The 26,011-nt window shown below is 45.7% G+C and overlaps 1 protein-coding gene across 3 annotated transcripts in view; it reads left to right on the forward strand.

The window, feature by feature from the left end:
• The window catches only part of SYT17 (synaptotagmin 17), an 88,833-nt gene extending 68,087 nt beyond the window's left edge, over positions 1 to 20,746 (forward strand). For all 3 annotated transcript variants that reach the window (XM_025274659.3, XM_025274657.3, XM_025274661.3), the window contains exon 8: positions 19,289 to 20,746. In XM_025274659.3, the coding sequence (XP_025130444.1) occupies positions 19,289 to 19,485 (197 nt within the window). In that variant the 3' untranslated portion in view covers positions 19,486 to 20,746. The remainder of the gene's footprint in view (positions 1 to 19,288) is intronic.
• The last annotated feature ends 5,265 nt before the right edge of the window (positions 20,747 to 26,011 follow it).

Raw genomic sequence — 26,011 nt, forward strand, 5'->3', positions numbered from 1 at the left:
GGCTCAGCCTTCCCTCTGTCTCCAGGAGCTGGTGTCTACACTGGCTGGAGAAGGGGAGGAGCAGGGTGTGGAGGGGTGTCTTTGGGGCTTAACTCTCAGCCACTCCCTTTAGGATCCCAAGTTACAGAGATCCAGGAAGGGTGTCCATTGGCTTGGTGCCAAAGATCCCATTATGTGTCTGCTTTCAGATTTTATTCTGCCTCATTTTGTTGGGGCTGGAGAAGCAGAGGAGAGACATCCTGTGGATGATTCATGGGTGGGGTTCTCTTCCATCCTTGTTCAGGGTCACGTTGACTTCTCAGTGGCCCCTTTGGTACAGAGGGGCCAAGATGCTTAAGAAATGCATGGACAACCACGTGATAAAATGAGGGTCCCTAGCCTCATTACAAGAAAAGTGAAACTGAAAGTCACTCAGTCATGTCCAACTCTTTGTGACCCCATGGACTATACAGTCCATGGAATTCTCCAGGCCAGGATACGGGAGTGGGTAGCCTTTCTCTTCTCCCAGGGATCTTCCCAACCTAGGGATTGAACCCAGGTCTCCTGCATTACAGGTGGATTCTTTATCAGCTGAGCCACAAGGGAAGCCCAAGAATTGTCCCTAAAAGGCCAAAGTGTCCCTAAGGTGTTTGAAGATGGGGCAGGTTATTCTCCAGTGATCTGGAGTGTGACTGAGTGTGACTTGGAAAAGAATTCATGGAAGGGATAATGCAAGGGGCCGGAGTTCAGTTGTGGCTCTTCTCCACACTAATCATTAGGCTTGGGCTTCCCAGGTGGCTCAGTGGTAAAGAATTCACCTGCCAATGCAGGAGCCACAGGAGACATGGGTTTGATCCCTGGATTGGGAATATCCCCTGGAGCACGGCATGGCAACCCACTGTGGTATTCTTGCCTGGGAAACCCCCATGAACAGAGGAGCCTGGTGGGCTACAGGCCATGGGATTGCAAAGAATTGGACATGACTGAGCATGCACACATCAAGGCTTACTGTGCTCCAGGCACTGTCCCAAGTGCTCTCTCAGTTGGTCTTCACAACCAAATGAGGAAGGTACTGGTGTTATCCACATTTTACAGAGGAGGAAACTGAAGCTTGGAGAGCTCAAGTGACCCGATCAAAAGGCGCCGTTATTACTTAAGGGTAACAGCTGCAATAGATCAGCCGCCAAGATTTTGTGGTCCTTATTTCTTGCTTGCAAGCCCTTTGTGGGTCTTCTACCCTGTGGCCTTCCATGCAGTGATTCAGCAACCCAGACTTCTTCCATCTTGTGGCTCTGCCATCTTCTCAGGCCTTGGAGGGTTTCATCTCCAGCTGGTGATTGGGAGAGAGTTGAGGATTGAGCTTTTCGTGGGAAGTTTTTATGAGGCGGACCTTGAAGTTACCACTATCACTTCCACTTCCACCCAAGCTCTTTTGGCTACAGCTCCCTGCAGAGGAGGCTGGAAAATGTAGTCCAGTTGCTTGTCCAGGAAGAAAAGGCTTTGGAGACCACACGGCTATCTCTGCCACAGGCACCCAAGAGGCAAACAACTGAGCAAGCCAGACCCTGAACCAGCTTGCTCCTCTGCCTCCCTAAGCACGTGTTACTTCTGGGTTCATGGTCAGTGTCAGCAGGAGATCCCATACCACCAAGTTCCAGGTTTGGGGAATTCAGCCTAACAAGAGCAGTTCTTGCACTGAATTCACCAAATACATTTTGTCTGGCTACCCCTGGGCACCTACTGACTTAGAAAAGCAGTTAGACTGCTGGTTCTCAGCTGAGCTAATTTTTGTCACTGAGGGGACGTCTGGCACTGTCCAGAGGCAGTTTTGGTGGTCACAACTTGGGAGAAGCTATTGGCATCTAGGAGGCAGAGGCCATGGATTCTGCTCAACATCCTACAGTGCACAGAACAGAGGAGGAGATCAGGGGTGCTGAGGTTGGGACACGCTGAGCAGAGGTCAGTGACTCTGCTGGTCTCCTTGGGGTTTGTGGGTGGGGCTGTGGCCTCCAGGAACTGTGAAGGGCACGTTGGCATGGACTCGGAGCCGGTCCACTCCTGTAATGCACCTGTTTGGGGAGTGTTTCTTCTCCTTATGGCATTGTGGCCTCTCATCATTCTTCGAGGTTTTGCTTTAGCCATCTGAGTGTGAAGAGTTCCTCGGCAGAGCATGTTGGCTGAATTTGTGCTCATCTGTGTAATTGCAAACAGCTTTCCTGTTTCTGCCCATCAACATTGGGTCAGACAGAAATATCTCACTCTGCAAACAAGCCCCATGTCGCAGGTGGTGTGGCCTGACTCAGTGGGAGGCGGGGCCGGGTGACCCTTCTGGGATGATGAGTGCAGTACTTTTCACTCTGGTCTCAACTCCACCCCACATTGTGGTTTATGGGTCCCTGTCATCCTTATGTGGTGATGGGACAGGGTCACACGGGACATGGAATGTTGTTGGTTGTTGTTCAGTCACTAAGTACAACTCATTGCGACCCCATGGACTGCAGTATGCCAGGCTCCTTTATATCCTGGAGTTTGCTCAAAGTCTTATCTATTGAGTCAGTGATGCTATCTAACCGTCTCATCTTCTGCTGCCCACTTCTCCTTTTGTCTTCAGTCTTTCCCAACATCAGGGTCTTTTCCAGTGAATTAGCTCTTCATATCAGGTGGCCAAAGTATTAGAGCTTCAGCTTCAGCATTAATCCTTCCAATGAACATTCAGAGTTGATTTCCTTTAGGATTGACTGATTTGATCTCTCTGCAGTCCAAGGAACTCTCCAGAGGCTTCTCCAGCATCACAATTCAAAAGCATCAATTCTTCAGCACTCAGCCTTCTTTATGGTCCAACTCTCACACCCGTACATGACTACTGGAAAAACCATAGCTTTGACTGCACAGACCTTTGTTGGTAAGGTGATGTCTCTGTTTTTTAATACACTGTCTAGGTTTTTCATAGCTTTCCGTCCAAGTACCAAGCCTCTTTTAATTTCATGGCTACAGCCACCATCTGCAGGGATTTTGGAGCCCAAGAAAAGAAACTCTGTCACTGTTTCCATTTTCCCCGTTCTATTTGTCATGAAGTGATGGGACCAGAGGCCATGATCTTAGTTTTTTGGATGTTGAGTTTCAAACCAGCTTTTTCACTCTCTTCTTTCACCGTCATCAAGAAGCTGTTTTGAGTTTCAAGCCAGCTTTTTCACTCTCTTCTTTCACCCTCAACAAGAAGCTGTTTAGTTCCTCTTCACTTTCTGTCATTAGAGTGCTTTTATTTGCATATCTGAGGTTGTTGATACGTCTCCAGGCAATCTTGATTCCAGCTTGTAATTCATCCAACCTAGCATTTCTTATGATGTACTCTGCATATAAGTTAAATAAGCAGGGTAACAATATACAATGTCTTAACTCCTTTCCCAATTCTGAACCAGTCACTTGTTCCGTATCTGGTTCTAACTGTTGCTTCTTGTCCTACATACAGGTTTCTCAGGAGGCAGGTAAGGTGTCTGGTATTCCCATCTCTTTAAGAATTTTCCACAGTTTGTTATGATCCACACAGTCAAAGGCTTTAGTATGGTCAATGAAGCAGAAGTAGCTATTTCTGGAAATCCCTGCTTTCTCCATGATCCAATGAATGTTGGCAATTTGATCTCTGGTTCCCCTCCCTTTTCTAAACCCAGCTTGTACATCTGGAAGTTCTCTATTCATATACTGTTTTAGCCCAGCTTGAAGGATTTTGAGCAAACCTTGCTAGCATGTGAAATGAGCACAGTTGTATGGTAGTCTGGACTTTCTTTGGGATTGGAATGAAAACTGACCTTTTCCAGTCCTTTGGCCATTGCTGAGTTTTCTAAATTTGCTGACATATTAACTAGAGCACTTTAACAGCATCATCTTTTAGGATTTGAAATAGTTCAGCTGGAATTCTGTCACCTCTAATAGCTTTGTTCGTCATAATGCTTCCTAAGGCCCACTTGACTTCGCACTCCAGGATGTCTGGCTCTAGGTGAGTGACCACACCATTGTGATTATCTGGGGACTGGAAGAAACACAAGCTGGAATCAAGATTGCCGGGAGAAATAGCAATAACCTCAGATATGCAGATGACATCACCCTCATGGCAGAAAGTGAAGAGGAACTAAAAAGCCTCTTGATGAAGGTGAAAGTGGAGAGTGAAAAAGTTGGCTCAACATTCAGAAAACGAAAATCATGGCATCTGGTCCCATCACTTCATGGGAAATAGATGGGGAAACAGTGGAAACAGTGTCAGACTTTATTTTTTTGGGCTCCAAAATCACTGCAAATGGTGACTGCTGCCATGAAATTAAAAGATGCTTACTCCTTGGAAGGAAAGTTATGACCAACCTAGATAGCATATTCAAAAGCAGAGACATTACTTTGCCAACAAAGGTTCGTCTAGTCAAGGCTATGGTTTTTCCACTGGTCATGTATGGATGTGAGAGTTGGACTGTGAAGAAGGCTGAGTGCCGAAGAATTGATGCTTTTGAACTGTGGTGTTGGAGAAGACTCTTGAGAGTCCCTTGGACTGTAAGGAGATCCAACCAGTCCATTCTGAAGGAGATCAGCCCTGGGATTTCTTTGGAAGGAATGATGCTAAAGCTGAAACTCCAGTACTTTGGCCACCTCATGCAAAGAGTTGACTCATTGGAAAAGACCCTGATGCTGGGAGGGACTGGGGGCAGGAGGAGAAGGGGATGACAGAGGATGAGATGGCTGGATGGCATCACTGACTCGACGGACGTGAGTCTGAGTGAACTCCGGAAGTTGGTGATGGACAGGGAGGCCTGGCGTGCTGCAATTCTTGGGGTCGCAAAGAGTCGACACAACTGAGCGACTGAACTGAACTGAACTGAAGACCTTTATTGCACAGTTCTTCTGTGTATTCCTGCCACCTCTTCTTAATCTCTTCTGCTTCTGCTAGGTCCTTATCATTTCTGTCCTTTATCATGCCCATCCAAACATGAAATACTCCCTTGAAAGCTCCAATTTTCTTGAAGAGATCTCTAGTCTTTCCCATTCTATTGTTTTCCTGTATTTCTTTGCATCATTCATTTAAGAAGGCCTTCTTATCCCTTCTTTCTTGTCTCTGAAACTCTGCATTCATTTGGGTATATCTTTCCCTTTCTCCCTTGCCAATACAGGGTTTTTTTTTATGTTGTTATTATATGTATGTATAAATGTATATACATATATGTATGTATAATACATATGTGTATATAATACAAACATACAGGAGACAGTAGAATAAAAATCCCTCAGTCCCCCTACTTAAAGGTCACAACTCTTAACAATTTACTGTAGCCTTCTTTCCAGGAATGTGTGCACCTATGTGTGTGTGTGTGTGTGATATGTGTGCACATGTGTGTGTATAGATCTCCATCCTCTGTTGTTAACATCCAGAATATATAAATATATTTTTCTGCAACTTGCTATTTGCACATAATATATCTTGGACATTTTCCATATTAATGTATATATTCATTCAGCAAATATTCATGGAGTCTCTCTTGTGAGTCAGGTGCTGTACTTGCAACAGTGAATGAATTGGACAAAAATCCAAGTTTCACCAGGTGAATGCTCCAATGTTGTAAACAAAACAGGCAGTAAAAAAATGGCTGAATTATGCCAAGTAGGAATGATGTTAAGCACTAGGGAGAAAACTTGATATACTTAAAATGAATGGGTTTTATTCTACATAGGTGATTTTTTTGAATGAAACAAGTGGCTGTGATTTTAACTTGCAGTTCCCCAGTGACGCGTGGTGTGGATCAGCTTTTCATGTGGAAGGAGGAAGACACTGAAGGCAGGGGTGTGCTCTGTGGTCAGCGGTCCAAAGTTGACCTGAATTTTGTTTGGTGGTGTGAGTGGACAGATCCCCAGGGGGCTCAACCCCTCAGTTCAGGCGCAGGACAGTGTTTCTGGCAGAGTGTGGTCTGGTTACCGTGGTCTTTGGGACAAGCTGGCAGGACCCGCTGCGGACGCTTCACCGCCTCCCCAGGGAGTCTTGTCCTGCTCCCGTCTGTGTCCGCAGTGAGTCAACCACGCTGCCTTCCTGCCGCAGGATCCAGAGGCCCTGTGACCAGCCTACAAACCACGTGGTCATACAGACCTGGAAGTTGATATTTCTGTGCTATAAAGAAGCAAGTAAAGGCTATGAAATATAAAAGTAGGACAGTTGAGCTGTTTATGTGTTTGGGGTTTTTTTTTTTTTTCAATTCTTTCATTAATTTTTGAATTTATTTGGCTGTACCAGGTCTTAGTTAGTTCCCTGACCAGGGATCAAACCTAGGCTCCCTGCATCGGGAGCATGGAGTCTTAGCCACTGGACCACCAGGAAAGTCCCTGGGTTTTTTTTTTTTTTTTTTTTTAATCTCAACATTTTATTAAGAAACTTTAAAAATTTTGAAAGAATGTTTCAGTCAACATCCATATTCCCACCACCTAGATTTCTGTTTGCTTTATCATCACATATCTCCAACTCTCTGTCTCTTAATTCATTTTCTTTCATGCATTTCAAGGTCACTTGTAGATGTTAGTCCCATTTCTTGTTTTTTAATATTGACTTTTTGTTGCAGTGTAATATACATATAGAAAAAGTGCATCAGTCTTAAGCATACATTTCATGAATTTTTATAAAATGAACACACCCCATGTGACTGGCACTCAGATCAAGAAAGAGAATGTTCCCAGAAATTTTCCTGGGCCCCTTTCAGTTACTGCTTCCTCCCCTAGGGGAACCACTGTGATGACTTCTCTTACCATACATTCATTTTGCTTCTTTTTGACCTTTATGGAAATGGAATCACCACTTCTTTCACTCGACATTATCCTTATGAAATTTATTCATATAATTATGTGTACTTGTAGTTTTCCATCACATTTTTAATATAGTATTTCTGTGTATGCTGCTGCTACTGCTGCTAAGTCGCTTCAGTCATGTCAGACTCTGTGCGACCCCATAGACGGAAGCCCACCAGGCTCCCCCGTCCCTGGGATTCTCCAGGCAAGAACACTGGAGTGGGTTGCCATTTCCTTCTCTAATGCATGAAAGTGAAAAGTGAAAGGGAAGTCGCTCAGTCATGTCTGACTCTTAGTGACCCCATGGACTGCAGCCCACCAGGCTCCTCCGCCCATGGGATTTTCCAGGCAAGAGTACTGGAGTGGGGTGCCATTGCCTTCTCCGATTTGTGTATAACTATACAACAATTTATATATCTATTCTAAAAGTAGAGTGATATTTAAATGTACTAGAATGTGCCCTTAAGACTTCCCTGGTGGTCCAGTGGTTAAGACTCTGTGCTTCCAATGTAGGGGGAGTGTGTTCGATCCCTGGTCAGAAAACTTAAGATCCCACATGCCAGGGTATGGCAAAAAAAAAAAGGAATGTGCCCATTCAAATTAGTGTCATGGCTTTCAAAGCATAATTTGGGATGTTGTAAGTGCCAAGAGAAGTTAAGAGTAGAGACCCAGGAGGTCATCAGGACCTGAGTTCACCCCCAGCTCTACCACTGTCATGCTGGCTGGATCCAACCTGGGCCTCTACCTGTCACTAGGATTTGATACCTTGTCTTGCTCTAGGATTCAAGACACATGCTGCGTTGACCCACATTGCAGATTAAGAAAGAGTGCCTGGTGGGAAATAAGAAAAATTATATAGGACAAGGGACTGATTCAGTAGATCCATGATGGGGCCTGGGAACTTGCATTTTTAACAGGCTCCAGGTGATGATGAAGCTGCTGGTTTGGGGACCATACTTTGAGCATCACTGCCTCATATAGATCAGGGATGGGCAAATCACAGCCCCTGGGTCAAATCTGGCCCACTTCCTGTTTTTATTAATAAAGTTTTATTGGAACACAGTGAAAACAAAAATCTGTCTTTCCCTACTCACAACATTTCTGACACCAAACATGTGGGATTTTTTTTTTCCCAGTTCAACTACCAATCCAATGGATATTTCGATCTGCTTCTAATGCAGAGTGTCTAACCTGACCATACATGAGAATCCTCTGGGGAGCAGTTCCAGAACACTGGCATCTAGTCTCCCACCCCTGAACCAGTCAACAGAATTTCTTGGGGTGAGGCCCAGGCACTGGTCTCTTTAAAAGTCTTCCAAGTGATTATCATGTTCGTGGTATTTCTCCTTTATTTCCTCAATTATTTTAGAAGACAAGGGGCATCTTCTAAAGCTTTAACAGGTGTCTCGTAACTAGCTCAGAAGACGGTTTGCCGTGAACATTTTCTCCCAAAGCAGGGCCAGCATCTCTGAGACAGATGTACAAAGATGATCCTCATTCAGATGTGTAAGTTTTGGTTGTTCATGTAAAAACAAGCACATTACATTATAGTCACACTTTTAAATGCTTCTTCCTCCTAGACGGTGTGATTCACACACAGATCGGAATGTGATTCTCCAACCCATATGTTGTCCCTGTAAATGCAGGCTCCACGTGGCTCGGTTTCCACATAGGCATGTAGAAGTGGTCCGGCCGTGGTCTGAAGGAATTGTCAAACAAATCTCAACCTTGACTTCTTTCTCTTGGGAAAGGAGGACGATCTGATTCATAAGCCATGGCGACATTCTCAGCAGCACCTTCCCCCTTCACCCCAGTTTCCTCTTTCCCTGAATTTTCTCTGAAATTTCTTCTCTGCTGAGCTCCCAAACCCTCCTGAGCTCAATGAGGTGGCTTCTCTCCCTCCATCTCCCCTCCCAGCTCTCTTTCCCTGCAGATATTTGTAGCTTCTTGGGTCTCCGTGACTTTCCTTTGATGTCGATGGATTCGGTCTTAAAGAAAGGAAACCCCAAACACATGCTTTTCCCTTGCGGCAGAGTTTCTTAACCCCTGTACTTGTTGACATTTTGGGCCAGCTTCTGGCCACAGTTCTCTGCTGGGGGGTTGTCCTGTGCATTGTATGATGGTTAGGAGCATCCCTGCCTTCTGCCCTCTAGATGCCAGTGGCTACCCCTCACCCCTACTTGTGGCAACCAGTTGTCTCTTGACAGTGCCAAATTTGGGGGACAGAATTGGCCTCAACTGAGAACCACTGCATTAAAGGAATCCAACACTTTAAGCCAGCATCGCCTGCATACCTGGGCAAGAGGAGCCTCTCTCCTAGGCCTTGTACTTTAAATGTGGTGACAGGTCTGAAGGCAAGGAGTCTAGGGAGTCCAGGAGGTGTCCCCACCTGCTGTCCACATCTCCCTTTCTAGATCACTTCAGAGGACTGGTATCCCAGAATTTTCCACCCACATGACCCAAGCCTGCTTAAGGCTTTCTCCAGGTCCATCTTCTGGGAGGCAAGCCATGATGCCAGTGTATGACCTCTAGACCTGAGCAGATAATAATAGTCCTCTCCTTGTAACTAGAGTTGTGTGGACAAAATAATTTAGTGTATCAATAGTCTGTAGAACAGGGTTAGCACATGATAAGCTCTATATAAGCATTAACTGCTATTATTATACTTTTCAATAGTCCCTAAACATGAGAAAACTTCCTTGGCTGCTGCGCTACTGAAGAAGCAGCCATCCATTCAGATGTTGGAGGTGAACCTGGCCCTGCTGGGCCTCAGAGAGGTGGTGTGAAGGTCTCCAACCAGGCACCATCATGAGGAGATTTAGGGCCATTCTGACTCTCAGCACCTCTGGCCTTGACATGCTGGCTGGAGGGCCTGTCGTGAATATTTTCACTCATCTTGTGTTTGTCTTGTGTCAGGGTCCGTGGAAGGGAGGAATGGGTGAGACGTCTCTTCTTTCTGAGATGGGAGGAGACGAAATGAGCTTTGAGTTTCACTTCCCTCTGTGCCCATGCTGCCTGTGTGACCTTAGACACTCAACCTCCTAAGCCCTGTGAGCCTCTAATTCCCCATCTGTAAGACGGGGGTATAAATAGCATCTTCCCTAACAGGATGGTGGTGTTAAGTCAGAAATGTCGGTAAGGTATTGATATTTATTCAGTGCCTAGTAAAAAGAAGTCAGGATTCAGCATTGCTGATTTTAAATTATTGTAATACTGTTATCTAAATTGTCACAATGACTGTTAGAAGACATGGAGAAAAAGTTCTGTCCAAGCAGCTCCTATGAATCACAGAATGAGCCAGGAAAGGGTAAAAAACATCATCCTTAAGTCATGGATGAAACGTCTTCGAACCAAAGACATCTCAAAGCTGAAAGGGACCTTAAATCCCCACTTATTGTATAAATGGAGAAACCAAGGCTCCAGAAAAGAATGATCTACCTGGTTTTAAAGAAAAACCTGAAACAGCTTCTAGGTCTCAGGGAGAAGAAAAAAGAGGTATTTGCAGGCTGTTGGTTCCAGGCTCACTTCCAATCCCAAACTCTGTGGTTGCTCAGGCCCCTTATACCAAATGGTGGGGTATGCTCAGCCTCCACATCCACAAACGCAGGAGACCAACTAAAGTTTGAGGAGGTTTTGCAGAAGTTGAATGGGTACCACATTTGTGGGGTGTCAGTGCTGACCCATGGGGAGGGGGAAGGAGAGGAAGCAGGGACATGTAGACTGCTTTGGGTTCCCCCAAGAGCTAAGTCATATCAGCCTGATGAAGCGTGAGGATCCATCCCTAGTGAAGAGTTTGGGAGGACTGTGGAACAGCGAGGATGGGTTTTGGTCACTTAGTGCAGTTTTTTCGAAAACAGGGGAGCAGCTCCACTCAGCACCCAAGAGGTGGCTTTCAGGGAACAGTGACAAGGTGGGGTTCCATGAGTGGGGCCCTCCCTGCTTATGGGGGCATCACCTTGTGAACCAAGCATGCAAAGTGGGGAGCAGCCAAGTCTGCTCCTGCTGGTAAAAGATCAAGATTTTTTTTTTTCCCATTTGCAGTGTTTATCACACCCACACTCTTAAGTCATCTAGCTTCCCTTCCAGAACCGTCTGCCTTGGCAAACTAAATTAGCAGCCAAGAGTTTAGCTCTTTCAGGAAAGAACAAAATCGTTTTTACAGCAAATATCAACATGTGCAAGCCTCATCTTGCCCCTGACTCACTCGGGGCACCTAGATGTTGACTGGAGCAGGAATCTCCCTGCACCTCTGGGCCTCGGTCTCCCCAGCTGTAAAATGGACCGATGACAGCAGCTGCCTTAGAGCAGTGGTTCTCAGTGGAAGAGGAGGGGGTGGATTGTGTTTGGCCGTGTCTGGAGTTGCTTTGGGTTGTCACAGCTGGGAGAGGACTGCTAGTGGCGTCCAGTGGGCAGAGGCTGGGGCACTACAGGGCATCCTGCAGTGCTCAGAAGAGCCCCCCATTACAGAGAGTGATCTGGCCCCAATGTCAGCAGTGCAAAGGGTGGGCAATGCCACTCTAGAGGCTTGGTGTGAAGATTAAGTGAGTTAATCCATGTGATGTGCTTAGTCCTGGGCCATATACACAGTAGGTGCTTAGTAGAGAAGTGGTACTCTCCACGCTCCTTCAAAGCCTTGAGGCTCTCATCCTGCTTTGGTTTTGCCAGTTGGGACTTCCTCAGCTGCATGGCCGTGGTGACTGGCACCACAGAGGCACATATGTTGGTGATTCTGTAGAGAGAAATTCCAGAAAGTGTAATGTGCCGGTTGTGTCCACTCTGCATCTGAGGATGGAGAGAGATGGACTTTGGTGACTCACTGGTCCACACAGAGGGCGATGCTCAGAGACTGTGGCTGTCAGGGTGTTTGAGGTCTGTTGAGGTTGGAGGGAGAGCTCCCTCCAACCTCAGAGCGTATTCCTGGCACAGCTGCTACTCTCCTGTAATCAGGTAGGGAGGAGAAGTAAAGGGGTTTGAGTAAATTTTCTATTTCCCAAACGCTTTCCACTTACACTTTAAAAAAGGCTTTAAAGTTTTAACTGTTTGATAGAAAACTGTTTGTACTTCATTTGACCCATTAACCCAGACACTGAGCCTTCCTACAGATTCAGAATCTTAAATTATAAAAACAAATGATCACATGATGCTTAACATCATTAAAACAAATAACCCACTCAGAAAGTGGGCAGAAGACCTGAACAGATATTTCTCCAAAGAAGACATACAGATGACCAATAGGCACATGAAAAAAATGTTAACATCGCTAATTATTAGAGAAATGCAAATCAGAACGACAATGAGATATCACCCCACACAAGCGAGAGTAGCTAACAGAAAAAAAGCCACAAATTATAAATGCTGGAGAGGGTGTGGAGAGAAGGGAACCCTCCTATACTGTTGGTGGGGGTGTAAATTGGTACAGCCACTATGGAGAACAGTATGAAGGTTTCTTAAAAGACTAAAGACAGAGCTACCATACTCCTGGGCATGTGTCAGAGAAAAACATGATCTGAAAGGATACATGCATCCCAGTGTTCATTGCAGCTCTGTTTACAATAGCCAAGACATGGAAGCAGCCTAAATGTCCATCAACAGAGGAGTGGGTAAAGAAGATGTAGCACATATATACAGTGGAATATTTGTTGTTGTTCAGTCTCTCAGTCGTGTCCAACTCTTTGTGACACCATGGACCGCAGTACGCCAGGCCTCCCTGTCCATCACCAGCTCCCGAAGCTTGCTCAAACTCATGTCCATTGAGTCGGTGATGCCATCCAACCATCTCGTCCTCTGTTGTCCCCTTCTCCTCTTGCCTTCCATCTTTCCCAGCATCAGGGTCTTTTCTAACAAGTCAGCTCTTCGCATCAGGTGGCCAACGTGTTGGAGCTTCAGATTCAGCATCAGTCCTTCCAATGAATATTTGGGATTGATTACCTTTAAGATTGACTGGTTTGATCTCCTTGCAGTCCAAGGGACTCTCAAGACTCTTTTCCAACACCACAGTTCAAAAGCATCAATACTTCGGTGCTCAGCCTTCTATATGGTCCGTACACGACTACTGGAAAAACCATAGCTTGGACTATATGGACCTTTATCAGCAAAGTAAAATCTCTGCCTTTTAATGTGCTCTCTAGGATTGTCATAGCTTTTCTTCCAAGGAACAAGTGTCTTTTAATTTCATGGCTGCCGTCACCATCTGCAGTGATTTTGGAGCCCAAGAAAATAGTCTGTCACTATTTCCATTGTTTCCCCATCTATTTGCCATGAAGTGATGGGACCAGATGCCATGATCTTAGTTTTCTGAATGCTGAGTTTTAAGCCAGCTTTTTCACTCTTCTCTTTCACCTTCATCATGAGGCTCTTTAGTTCCTCTTGCTTTCTGTCATAGGGTGGTGTCATCTGCGTATCTGAGGTGATTGATATTTCTCCCGGCAATCTTGATTCCAGCTTGTGCTTCATCCAGCCCAGCATTTTGCAAGATGTACTCTGCATATAAATTAAATAAACAGGGTGACAATATACAGCCTTGACGTACTTCTTTCCCAGTTTTGAACTAGTCTGCTGTTCCATGTTCAGTTCTAACTGTTGCTTCTTAACCTGCATACAGGTTTCTCAGGAGACAGATAAATTGGTCTAGTACTCCCATCTCTTGGAGAATTTTCCACAGTTTGTTGTGATTCACACCATTAAGGGCTTTAGCACAGTCAATGAAGCAGATGTTTTTCTGGAATCTCTTGCTTTTTCTGTGATCCAACAGATGTTGGCAGTTTGATCTCTGGTCCTCTGCCTTTTCTAAATCCAGCTTGTACATCTGGAATTTCTCCTTTCACGTAGGCTGAAGCCTGGCTTGGAGGATTTTGAGCATGACCTTGCTAGCATGTGAAATTAGTGCAGTTGTGCAGTAGTTTGAACATTCTTTGGCATTGCCTTTCTCTGGGATTGGATTGAAAACTGACCTTTTCCAGTCCTGTGGCTACTGCTGAGTTTTCCAAATTTGCTGATATATTAACTACAGCACTTTAACAGATTTAGGATTCTGGAATAACTCAGCTAGAATTCTATCACCTCCATTAGCTTTGTTCATAGTGATGCTTCCTAAGGCCTAATGTGACTTCACACTCCAGGATGTCTGGCTCTAGGTGAGTGATCACACCATCATGGTTATCTGAGTCATTAAGATCTTTTTTGTATACTTCTTCTGGGTATTCTTGCCACCTCTTCTTGATATCTTTTGTTTCTGTTAGGTCCATACCATTTTTGTCCTTTATTGTGCGCATTTTTGTGTGACGTGTTCCCTTGGTATCTCTAATTTTCTTGAAGAGATCTCTAGTCTTTCCCATTCTGTTATTTTCCTCTACTTCTTTCCATTGTTCTCTTAGGAAGGCTTTCAATGGAATATTACTTAGTCACTGAAAGGAATGAAATAATGCCATTTGCAGCAACATGGATGGACCTAGGGGCTCGGAGCAGCCCCCCATAACAGTGAACCATCAGAGTCATACTGAGTGAATTAAGTCAAACAGAGAAGGAGAAATATCATAGGACATCTCTTGTCTGTGGAATCTAAAAAGTGATACAAATGAACTTATTTACAAAACAGAAATAGACTCACAAACTTAGAAAATGAACTTACAGTTTCCAGGTGGAAGGGATCTTTGGAAGGGATGGTGACAGGTACACACAGCTGTATTTAAAATGGATAACCAAAAAGGACATATTATATTAATATAGCACATGGAACTCTGCTCAGTGTTATGTGGCAGCCTGGATGGGAGGCGGGTTTCAGGGAGAATGGATACATGTATATATATGACAGAGTCTATTTGCTATTCACCTGAAACTTACAGCATTGTTAATTGGCTATACCCGAATACAAAATAAAAAGTTCAAATAAATAAATAAATGATCACACAGTGACTATCCCCGGGCTCTGTGAAGGAGGAAAGGATTGTTTGCCCCTTCATCAAATGGCCCTGTACTACTCTAAGTTCTGGTATCTGGCTGGTAGTCACAGTCCACTAAATTGATTAAAATTACTCCAGATGGGGAAAGCAGATGACCAAGTATATTTGAATTATGTCTAAATTCATGAAGAATAAATAAGATCTAAGGGAAAATGTGAGGCCCCCTCTGCATAGGTTTTGTGCTTGGACTTTGTGACATCTATGCCTTTTTAAAAATTGAATATGGTTAATTTGCTATGTTGTGTTAAGTCAAGTGTACAGCAAAGTGATTCAGTTACACACATACACACACATTCTTTTTGATTATTTTCCATTATAGGTTACTCAAGATATTGAGTATAGTTCCCTGTGCTATACAATAGGTCCTTGTTGACATCTGTCCCTTTCTGTCACTCTCTGGATTATTCAGGTTGTTCAGAAAATCCCTCCAGACGATGAGGATAAATTAGAGCATATACATTGTGAAGATATACACAAATGATGGTAGTAAAATGAGTCCCCATGACAGTCAGTGGGGATATTTGGGGTGCCTCACAATAAAATTTCTAGATATTATGGTTTTTGAAACGGAGAAATATAGGGATCTAGTTATGAGGAATTTACTTCATATACAGGGTTTGTTTTTTTTTTTGCTGCAAATACTGCATGTTGCCACCAGCTCGCTCAGTGACTTGGCTTCCCTGTGTACAGGGTGGAGTGGGCCAGGGATATCTAGCCTCCTGTCTCTGAGCCGCTCTCTGGATTCAGTCAATATCCAGTGTAATTCCCTATGCTCTCCACCAACACAATCCCTGGAATTGAGAGAGATGGCAAACTTGATGTTCTCCCAGGCAACGTTTATGATAGAAGTCATTAGTTTTATTCAGGGTATTACAATTTGCATTTTAAATGTTTGGCTTTTAAAAGACTGTTAAGATTGCCACAACTTTTCCAAGTGATTTGCAAGTCCCGAAGCCTGCCAATTAGCTCAGATGGCCGTAGCAACGACTGCTTCCCGTCAGAAAGGCTGAATCACTGAAGAGCGACCACCCTTCAAGAGCTGAATGATTCACCAAGCCAAGTTCCTTTGCACATTGGGATAAGAAGCGTAGGCTATCAGATTTCCGTTCATACTTCTGCCCCTTCTGCTGATTTCGATGTAGATTCTCTAATAGAGGCTTATTTTTTCCTTTGTTTTTTTTTTCCCCCAAATTATATATTCTTATTAGAAGCTCAAACTGTACACACTTATATAATAAGTACAGAAAGTAGAAAGTTCTGTTTCCCTTCCCTAGAGAGAGCTGCTCTTAACAATTTTGTGAATAGTTTTCCAGATATTGTTTTCTAATCTATATATTGGGTTGACCAAAATATTCATTTGGGTTTTTCCATACGATCTTATGGAAAAATCTGAACGAACGTTTTGGCCAACCCAATATCGTTTTTTTTCTTTTTTTTTTTTTTAAGCAAAAAGAGATTGTGTTTACATATACTGTTTTTGCAACTAGATTTTGTCTCCTAGCAATATGTCTTGGAGACATTTCCATCTTGTATATATAGGTCTGTCTCATTTTTAACCATGGTGCTGGTTTCCATGGTATTGTCACATCAGAAATTATTAATCCTCTCCAGTGTTTGTCTGGGTGCTCCCAAAGCTGATCCTAAGACAAGACTTGGGTGCAAGCAGGCTACTAGGAAGGTGATCCCAGGAAATACTGATAAGAGATTGGGCAAGTGAGACCAGAAAGGGAGGCAGGCCAGTGAAGGATGATCCATGAGTGGGTAACTGGAGCTTGGGAGGCGGGACCACTGGCAGGTTCATTGATCCTCCAGGACTCACAGAACTTGGAAAAGCTGTTATACTCATGGTTATAGTTCACTGCAGTGAAAAGATACAGACTCAAACCAGCAAAAGGAAGAGTCCAGGAGAGACCAGGCATGAGTTACAAATGTCACGTGGACAGCATTTCATTCTCCCAATAATGACGTGTGGCAACATGCTCGGAGGATCACCAACCAGGGAAGCTCACTGAAGGCTTCGTGTCTAGAATTTGGTTTAGGGGTCAGTCATGCAAGCATGGCTGACAGTCCGGGTGGCTGACCCTAGTCCCCAGCCTTTTCTGAGGTCAAGTTGCTCTTGTGTGGCCCAAGGCCCCTGCGAAAGTCACATGGTCAGCATACACTGGCATGTCCCAGGCAGAGAGCAGCGGGCGCTCACCTAGGGATGCCAGCAACAAAGGCTAGGGGTAGCCTTCAGGGTGGGCAGGATATCAACAGCCTCACTCACACTTGCTCGTGAAGTGTTTTTGTTGTTTCCATTTTTCATGCTCATAAATGATGTTCTAGAGGAGGGGTTGGCAAACATCTTTGTAAAGGACCAGATAGTAAATATTTTCAGCTTTGAAGGCCACACAGTCCCTCTTGCAGCTATTCAGCTCTGCTGCTGTAGCACAGAAGCAGCTGCAGGCATTGTGTGAACATTTTATCCCCAGGGAAAAAGTCCAAATGGGGCCTGAAATGGTCTCCTGATATCTTGCTTTAGATGTGAGGCCTACAGGAAAAGGGACTCTGGTAACTTGTTTTCATTTGGTGAAAGTTTAACCTTCCATTCCCTACAAGATGTGGTTCAAGAGTCCTGCATGTTGCCTATTCAAAAAAGTTGTGCTTGTTGGTTTTTTCAGATGCATCAGAGAGCTTCTCAGCAGTTTCCTTTATTAAGCAAAGACTAGTCCTAATTTTTCTCTTCTGTAAGGGGTTTCCCTATAAATAAGCTCTTCCTATGCATAGTGACCACTTTACCAGATGTACGAAAAATGAACATGGTCCAATTTTTGTTCATGGAGCTGATAGGTATGGGACACTGTGGATGGAGATGTCACTTAGCCCAGTTCACTCTTGGTCTTCTGGGGCTTAAAACAGTGGATAGAGTTTTTGTTTTTCCACTTTTCTTCTTTTCCCCTTATTTTTATCATTTGGAATTCTTGATGTGAATCCCACAGAGGAGAACAGAGATTTGTTAGCATTCAGTCTCTGTTTTGGGTTGCATATTTTAGCTGGTTTGTTTGATAATGGGCACCCCTTCTGGGATCTGCTCGCCTGTGCTCTGCTCACGCTGGGTGAATCTTTGATAGTCCCCATTCTGTAGTCCTTCATTTATAACACAAACACAGCCTGCTTTCCCATCAGCGAGATGGCATGCCCTGACTCCCCACATGCAGATAAGGAATTAGGCAGAACTCGGCTGGAAAGATAAATCAAGCTATCTCATTAGGCTTGAAAGACACGAATTAAGCTTGCATGGGAATTAACAGCCTTCCGAAAGGACATACAGTGCAACAAAGGGAGAAGAAATTGCCAGAGCCCTTTCTCTCAGGAGCCTTGCCTCTGCGGCCTGTCTCTTTCATAAAGGTCAACAGGTAGAAATTGAGGATTGAAAGAGCAGTGTAGTGTTTATTGAGTACTTATTAAGTGCCAAGGCTGCACTTACTAAGAAGAGGGCGGCAGAGGATGAGATGGTTAGAAAGCATCACCTACTCAATGAACATGAATTTGAGCAAACTCTGGGAGACAGTGAAGGACAGGGAAGTCGGGCGTGCTACAGTCCATGGGGTTGCAAAGAGTCGGACACAGCTTAGCAACCGAACAACATTAAGTGCCAGAACCTCAGTGCAGGCTCCTAAGGTAGTTAAGATTCCCGTGTAACCAAGGAGGAAACTGAGTGTCAGAGGGGCTCCTTTGCTTATCTCAGGGGTCCCAGAGCTGTCGAATGACAGAGCCAGGATTCACTCTTTGCGACCCCATGGGCTGTATAGTCCATGGAATTCTCCAGGCCAGAATACTGGAGTGGGTAGCCTTTCCCTTCTCCAGGGGATCTTCCCAACCCAGGGATCGAACCCACGCCTCCCACATTGCAGTGGATTCTTTACCAGCTGAGCCACAAGGGAAGCCCGAGAATACTGGAGTCAGTAGCCTATCCCTTCTCCAAAGGCTCTTCCCGACCTAGGAATCGAACCAGGGTCTCCTGCATTGCAGGCAGACTCTTTACCAACTGAGCTATGAAGGAAGCCCTAGGATTCACCTAGGATGTCTGTTCTCATGACCTACAGCTTAACCAGGTGGTTCTTATCTGGGGTGAATTGACGCCCTGGAGATACTGGGCCCTGTGTGGAGATTTGGGGATTGTGGGTGAAAATGGCAGCTGGTGGTAGAGGCCTGAAGTGCTGCTGGACAGCCTACAGCGCACAGGCTGCCCCCACAGGGAATTTCCAGCCCCTGCGTGAGCAGTGCGGCCTTCAGAACCTGGTTCAAGCACTCAGCTGGACTCCAGTGGTGGCTGGGCGGTTCCACCGGGACTACCCGGCTGTCATGCCCTGAGGGCAGCGTGGTGAGGCTGCAGGGTCAGAGGTTAAAAGCTGCAGCCAAGGGACTTACGGGAGGATGAGGAGGGAATCGGGGAATTTTCCGGGGTTAAAAGAAACAGTGTTCTGAAAACAAGGACTCGCGCCTGTCGTCGAGGCGTATGGAGACTAACGCCTCTGTCCTGCCTCCCCTGCCCCTCTGGTTAGTGTTCGGCCACAACATGAAGAGCAGCAACGACTTCATCGGGAGGATCGTCATCGGCCAGTACTCCTCCGGCCCCTCGGAATCGAACCACTGGCGGCGGATGCTCAGCGCCCACCGCACGGCCGTGGAGCAGTGGCACAGCCTGCGGTCCCGGGCCGAGTGCGACCGCGTGTCCCCTGCCTCGCTGGAGGTGACCTGAGGGCCGCGGGGACGGTAGCTGTCGCCTGTGGAAACAAGGAAGAAAACTTAGGACAAAAAAATGCCATATGTGTATACTGTTCCATCCACACACACACACCACACACACACCCATACACACCCAACTCCTCTCAGAACCAAGAGGACACTGACTATTGATCACACACTGGCCGCCCTTGAGGAGTGAGGCCTGAGAACTTTCCAGAAGCCCCATCCATCCATCAGCTGCAAACTGAGCAGGCTCTGCCGTGAGACCTATGGACAGTGCTTGCTCTCCTGGATCCTTCTGCCCTAAAATGCTCTTTCAACCCTCAGGCCAGAGAAAAGACCTCCCCGAGGGTGCCAACCTCCACTGAGATGAAGTTTTCCAAGAGTCTGGCCAGTGTCTCAGAGTTGGACATGACTGAGTGACTGACACTTTCACTTCATTTTCACTTTGGCCAGTGTTGGGAGGCCTAACCACCCCCCCCAACCCCAAAATGCGCACCCACTGGGTGACTCCCGAACAGCCTGCTGTTCCCAGAGGTTCCTCAAACCTGCTACCTTTGCCCCAACGTGTAAGTACTTTGTCTTCTCTTTAGTGGGTGTGATACATAGATTAGACTATCTGAAGAAACCAAACGGCAACAAAAAATAGTCCAGTGTCAGAAGCCTCTCCTGGCTTCCCTGAAGCCGTCCTTGTGTTAGCTTCTCCCTGGGGACTCCCCGGGGGTATGTGTGTGGATGTTCTGGCGTGTGTGCCCTCAGGTGAGCGTGTGTGTGTGTGTGTGTGTGTGCATGTGTGTCCCCTTGGTGAGCGAGGCACTGGCTGGGACCTCAGGCCTGAGCACTCCTCCTGTCTGCCTTGCCCGTCAGTGAAGTTTCACTCACCACCCTCCTGTGTGTCAAGACCCCACCTCAGTAACAGTAGCGTGTGTGAATAGCAAGTTAATAGAATATGATAGAGCAGAAGTAACATTTTTTGACCGAACCATGGTGATTGTGACTCCCAGAAGACCTGCAGAGGACGGTTACATGGAATAAAAAGGCCACCACGCCCACCACGCCCCCACCCAAGAGTCTCCCTCGTGTCACACTCTGAGAGTCTCGCTGTGTTTTGTGTGTGAACCAAAGTCACTTCTCTTGTGCTAAGAAATTAGTGTAGTTAGAATAGATCTCTCTCTCTCTCTGTTGGATGCTTCTGTATCTCTTCCCACAGCGTGTTGTCTGGTATAATGGGGAGCTGTTTATTGAAATTAAAGATTATTTATTTGTGCCATGCATTTGAGTTATCTTTTTCTTCATGAACATGGGCATGGAGGGTAGGAGGGTATTTCAGTTACTGTCTCTGTGTAAAAACTCAAAGCACTGGTGTTTATCGTGCTCACAGATCTCATGGGTCCAGAATTCAGACCAGGCACAGGGATGGCTTGTCCCTGCCCCATGATACCTAGGGTCTCACTTGGAACACTCAAGGGCCACAGTGGGTATAACCAGACAGCCAGTCATGCTGGACATTGTTGGTAAGACTTGTGTGTGGTCTAGGCAGAAAGGACAGTTAAAACATTAAGGTATATTCATCTGACAACTGACAGGAGAACTTGTGTAAAAGAAGATAAGGATTTATGTTAGGTCCCTCCTGTTCCAAGCAATGGGAACTTAACACCAAATTGTTTAAGCCACAAAGGAAGTCCTGGCTTTAGGCATAGCTGGATCCAGAGGCTCTCCTGGACAGGCTCTCCCCATTCAGGGAGCATCATGGTTACCAGCAGCTTAATAATTTCAACTCGTACTCATCGTTAAGACCCAGCTTCAATTGCCAAGACAGAAATGACAGCTCCTTCCTGTCCTCCCCACAAGAAGCTTTTCTGTTTAACTTTTTTAACAACAACTACCTCTAACTAAGGCCTTACTGTGTACTAAGCCCAATGCCAGCACAGCCTCATTTAATTCTCACAACAACCTCTTGACAAGGGAGCTATTATTATCCCCATTTTCCAGGTGAGGAAAGGAAGAGTTTTTTCCTATAAAACTGTTCACTTGTTCAGGACAAGAGCCATGGCTACTTAGCTTTCTATTGGCCATGTCCAGTAAAAGGGGCTTGACCTAGGTAAACCTCGTGGGCTGAGATGGGTCCACTCCTGGCCGCATTGGGCTTTCCAGGATCCCCTCGTGGGTCCTCTGGTGCCTCCCGCTCTGGAGTGGAGGTGGCATGAAGGTCAAGGGGGAAAGACAGGGAGATTGCCTTAGGTTATGTTTCTAAGGAGAGAAAAGGAGAAGCTTTTCCTTCTTTATAAAATGGCTTCCTGCCCGTGGTTGCACAGAAGAGGAGAGAAATATGAGAGAATAAACAGAATGAGGGAAAACAGGACTAAAGATGTTACACGGTGATTGGCTTTGGAGCCAGAGAAGCCACGGTTCAGACCTCAGGCCCAGCACTCCCTGCCTGCACCCTCATCAAGTCTCAGAGCTGCTCTGGGACCCAGGTTCCTCATTATCTCAGGTGGGACACTTTTGAAGCTGATGTTGAGGCAAGGACTTGGGTTCAGTTCAGCGCAGTTCAGTCACTCAGTCGTGTCCGACTCTTTGCGACCCCATGGACTGCAGCACGCCAGGCTTCCCTGTCTGTCACCAATTCCTGGAGCTTACTAAGACTCATATCCATCAAGTTGGTGATGCCATCCAATCATCTCGTCCTCTGTCATACCCTCCTCCCGCCTTCAATCTTCCCCAGCATCAGGGTCTTTTCAAACAAGGTAGCTCTTCCCATCAGGTGACCAAAGTATTGGAGTTTCAGCTTCAGCATCAGTCCTTCCAATGAATATTCAGGACTAATTTCCTTTAGGATTGACTTGGATGCAAGGACTTGGGTGTGATGGCTTATTTGGGAGGTGATCCCAGGAATCATAAATGGAAGGATAAGTCAGGGGAAGGAGGAACACCATCAAAGCCTGCTTTAATTGGCATTGTGAGTAGCTAGGGCTCAGTCATGCTGGGGACCCACATATTAATAGAATACACTTGAGAGTGACCACTACAGGGAAACTGGACTTTTTGACTACTGCATCTTATTGCTCAGGGCCTGAGGGGTGCCCCTGTTGGCATTCAGCGTTGGACACTTTAGCACTGTCCTGTTGGGCTGAGCCAACTTGGGTAGCATAGAGAATTCCCCGGGCAGAGAACGAGGGTGTGCTTGAGCAGGTGAGCTGTCCCCATGGGTGGTCCAGCCCACGGCAGCCTCGTGGGCACTTGGGTAATGAGGGTTGCAAGTGGGGCATCCCCAACACCTGCCACCCTCGTTCCCAATAACCAGAGGGCTGACCAAGCACAGTGCCAAGTGCTAAGTGTCTCATTTCATCCTCCTGCAGCAACCCACGTGGGAGATGTTGTTAGTTCCCTCTTATAAATGAGGAAGCTGAGGCTTCATGAGATTAAGTGGTGAGTAAGCAGTGGAGCTAGAATGCCAGCCCAGGCCTGGCTGACTCTAGAGCCTGGTATGAGCTAAATTGTAGCTCCCCCAAGCTCGTGTACTGAAACCTTAACCCCCATGACCTCAGCGTGTGACTGTGTTGAGAGATGGGGCTCCTTAAAGGTGATTCAGGTTAAATGAAGTCATCAGGGCCCTGATCCAATACAACTGGTGTCCTTACATTAAGGGGAGGTGAGGACACAGAGACAGACACGCACTGAGGGAAGGTGATGTGCGGAGACATGGGGAGAAGGCGGCATCTACAAGTCAAGGAGAGAGGCCTGGAGACCCAGGCCGAGGACAGCGCCTTCCCAGGAACCGCTTCTGCCAACACCTGGACTTGGGACTTCTGGCCTCCAGAACTGTGAGGCAGTGAAGCTGTGCTATTTGGGGCACCCCATCTCTGGAACTTTGTTGTAGCAGCCCTAACACACTTAACTCAGAGCCAGTGTGGCTGACCACTGTGCTGGACTGACTCATCTGAAAATAGGATGGCAGTTTCTACCCCGCAAGGCTGCAGGTGGTATGAGGATGAGCCAGGATAATGCTGGCAAGATCTTAACACACGGCACTTGCTGGCTGTTCCTACTGGACACGCATCGGGCAGTGCTTGCTGATTATAGACAGAACAGCGAAGCACAGGTGTTACAGCCGTCCAGCCTCCTGATTCCTTTCCTTTCTGGGTGGCCTGCCTTCCACTGCCAATGCGATCGCTGTCCTTTTTTCAGGGTCAAAAATGCCATTTAAAAGAATTAGGAATGAGCACCACTAAGCAAAAATTTTAAACTTATGCCTAGAAAAAAGACTGGAAGACATTGCCCTGAAGGTCGCAGGGGTTATCTTTTGGGAAGTCATTTTGCTACAATTTTATACCTTCCTCTTCAGTGTTTTTGAGGGTCCTATAGTGATCTCATGGTAGTTTAATGTATATTGAGCGCTTAGGTGTCAGGCATTGTTCTAAGCACTTGTATGAGGGAAGGTATTGATTTATTTCCATTTTTCAGATGAGGAAACCAAAGTTAAGAGGGATTAAATAATCAGTGTGTGGTCACACAGAAGCAGGTCTGAAATTTAAACACAGATACAGATATGCCTGAATTGGAAAGTATGAAATAAACCAGCCTCTACTGTCCCTTTTATAATGGTGGTGGGGGGCAGGGAACTTTATTTGACTTACTAGTAAATAAATGACAATTTTTAAAAGGTAAGAAACTAAAGGAGATGATAGATGGATGATAGGAAGAAAGAAACAGATCTTTGCTGAACCCGCAGGCCACCATGAGCACAGTGGGTGTATGTGTGCATGTATAGGGTTGAGGGGAGAGTAATGTCTTTAAGAAACCAGAAAATACATATTGTGTTACAAAGAGACCTCTACAACCTCCAAATGGCAGCAAAAATCCTATATGTTAAGTGAATAAATTGTCTATGTTCTAGACAGTAAACTTGAAGTCTGGAGCAGGGGCTACAAACTATGGCCTGCAGGCCAAATCCAGCCCACTGCTCTTTTTTGTAAATAAAGTTTTACTGGAACCCAATCAGGCTCATTCCTAAGATTCAGAGTTGTGGCCTGCAAAGCCACTACTATCTGGCTCTTTACAGAAAAAAATTAAGTTGCAGTTAGGTAGGATGAATAAGTCTAGGGGTCAAAGGTACAGCATGATGGTTATAATTAACAACACAGTACTGAATGCTGGAAATTTGCAAAGAGTAGATTTCAGGTGCACTCAGCACACACAAAAGGAGATGATATGTTAATTAGTTTGCTATATCATTTCACTATATATATATATGTCACATCATCATGTTGTACACCTTAAATATAGTTTTCTTAAAAGAATTCTTAATTCTTCTTAAAAAATAGAATTTTTAAGAAAGTTTGCTTGCCCCTGTCTAGAGTAAGGTAACATGGATGTACATATGACTCCCCGGGGATCTAGTCAAAATGCAGGTTCCAATTCAGCAGGTCAGGGCTGGGGCCTGAGATTATGCACTTTTAATGAGCTCCCAGGAGATGCTGCCGCTGCTCATCCATGAGCCACATGCTGGACTGAGCATGTCACAAATACTTGTCATGTTTCCTTCAGAGCAGGTTCATGATTCCATTTACCAAAATCTCCAGCCACCACATATTATCAACACGGATCATTTAGGTGGTTTATTTGCCAAATCAAAGGACCCTCCACTTTTCAAAAGCATTTCCAGTGCCCTGTGTCTGCTGACCCTCCTTGTCCACCTGGTCCATTCACACAGAGGGTGTTTGACACGACAGCGGGGGCCCCTGAAGAACAGTCAGCGCACCAGATGATGGAGAGTGGGGAGAAAGCATCCCAACTGTCTTCCGTGTTTATGTTTTTGTATCAACTTTTAAAATAAGTCAATTTCGGGGAGGGCTGTTTTATAACAGGGTATATTAGTACAGTAAGTTGTATGTGCATATCACATATAATAAACATGTCATTTCTAAATGAATAAATGTGCATGCTCCAGGGCACACCCCCACAAAGCTTGGAGGCAAGGGGTAGACAAGAGTTCTGCTATGGCTGAAAACGGGCCTGGGCTGTGCTCCTAGCATGAGTCAGGCCTTGGCAGGCTTTCAGCCCTGCGTGGGCTGGCAAAGCACACTATGTGGGCACGAGTTAAGTTATTCCTCGCAGGCACAGCTGGGTGGTGCAACAAGAAAGTGAGTGATTGGGACACGTTTGTGCCTGTATGCCAGCCACACAAAATGTCAGGGCACCTGGCTGAGCATTTCAGGAGAGAAAGGGGGTAGTGTTCAGAGAAGGCCAGGTAAAGACTTGCACAGAATCAATGACAATCACAGCAACATTTGCTATCATGCATTCAACACCTGCTATTTGGCAGCTTCTATGCTGAGTATTACAGAAAAATGATTACATTTAAACTTGGTGAGGTAGGCACTATTACTGGGGGCTTCCCTGGTGGCTCAGACGGTCAAGATTATCTGCCTGCAGTGCAGGAGACCTGGGTTCAATCCCTGGGTCAGGAAGATCCCCTGGAGAAGAAAATGGCAACACACTCCAGTATTTTTGCCTGGAGAATCCCATGGACAGAGGAG

This window comes from Bubalus bubalis, chromosome 24 (genome assembly GCF_019923935.1).
Source record: "Bubalus bubalis isolate 160015118507 breed Murrah chromosome 24, NDDB_SH_1, whole genome shotgun sequence".
Lineage (NCBI taxonomy): Eukaryota > Metazoa > Chordata > Mammalia > Artiodactyla > Bovidae > Bubalus > Bubalus bubalis.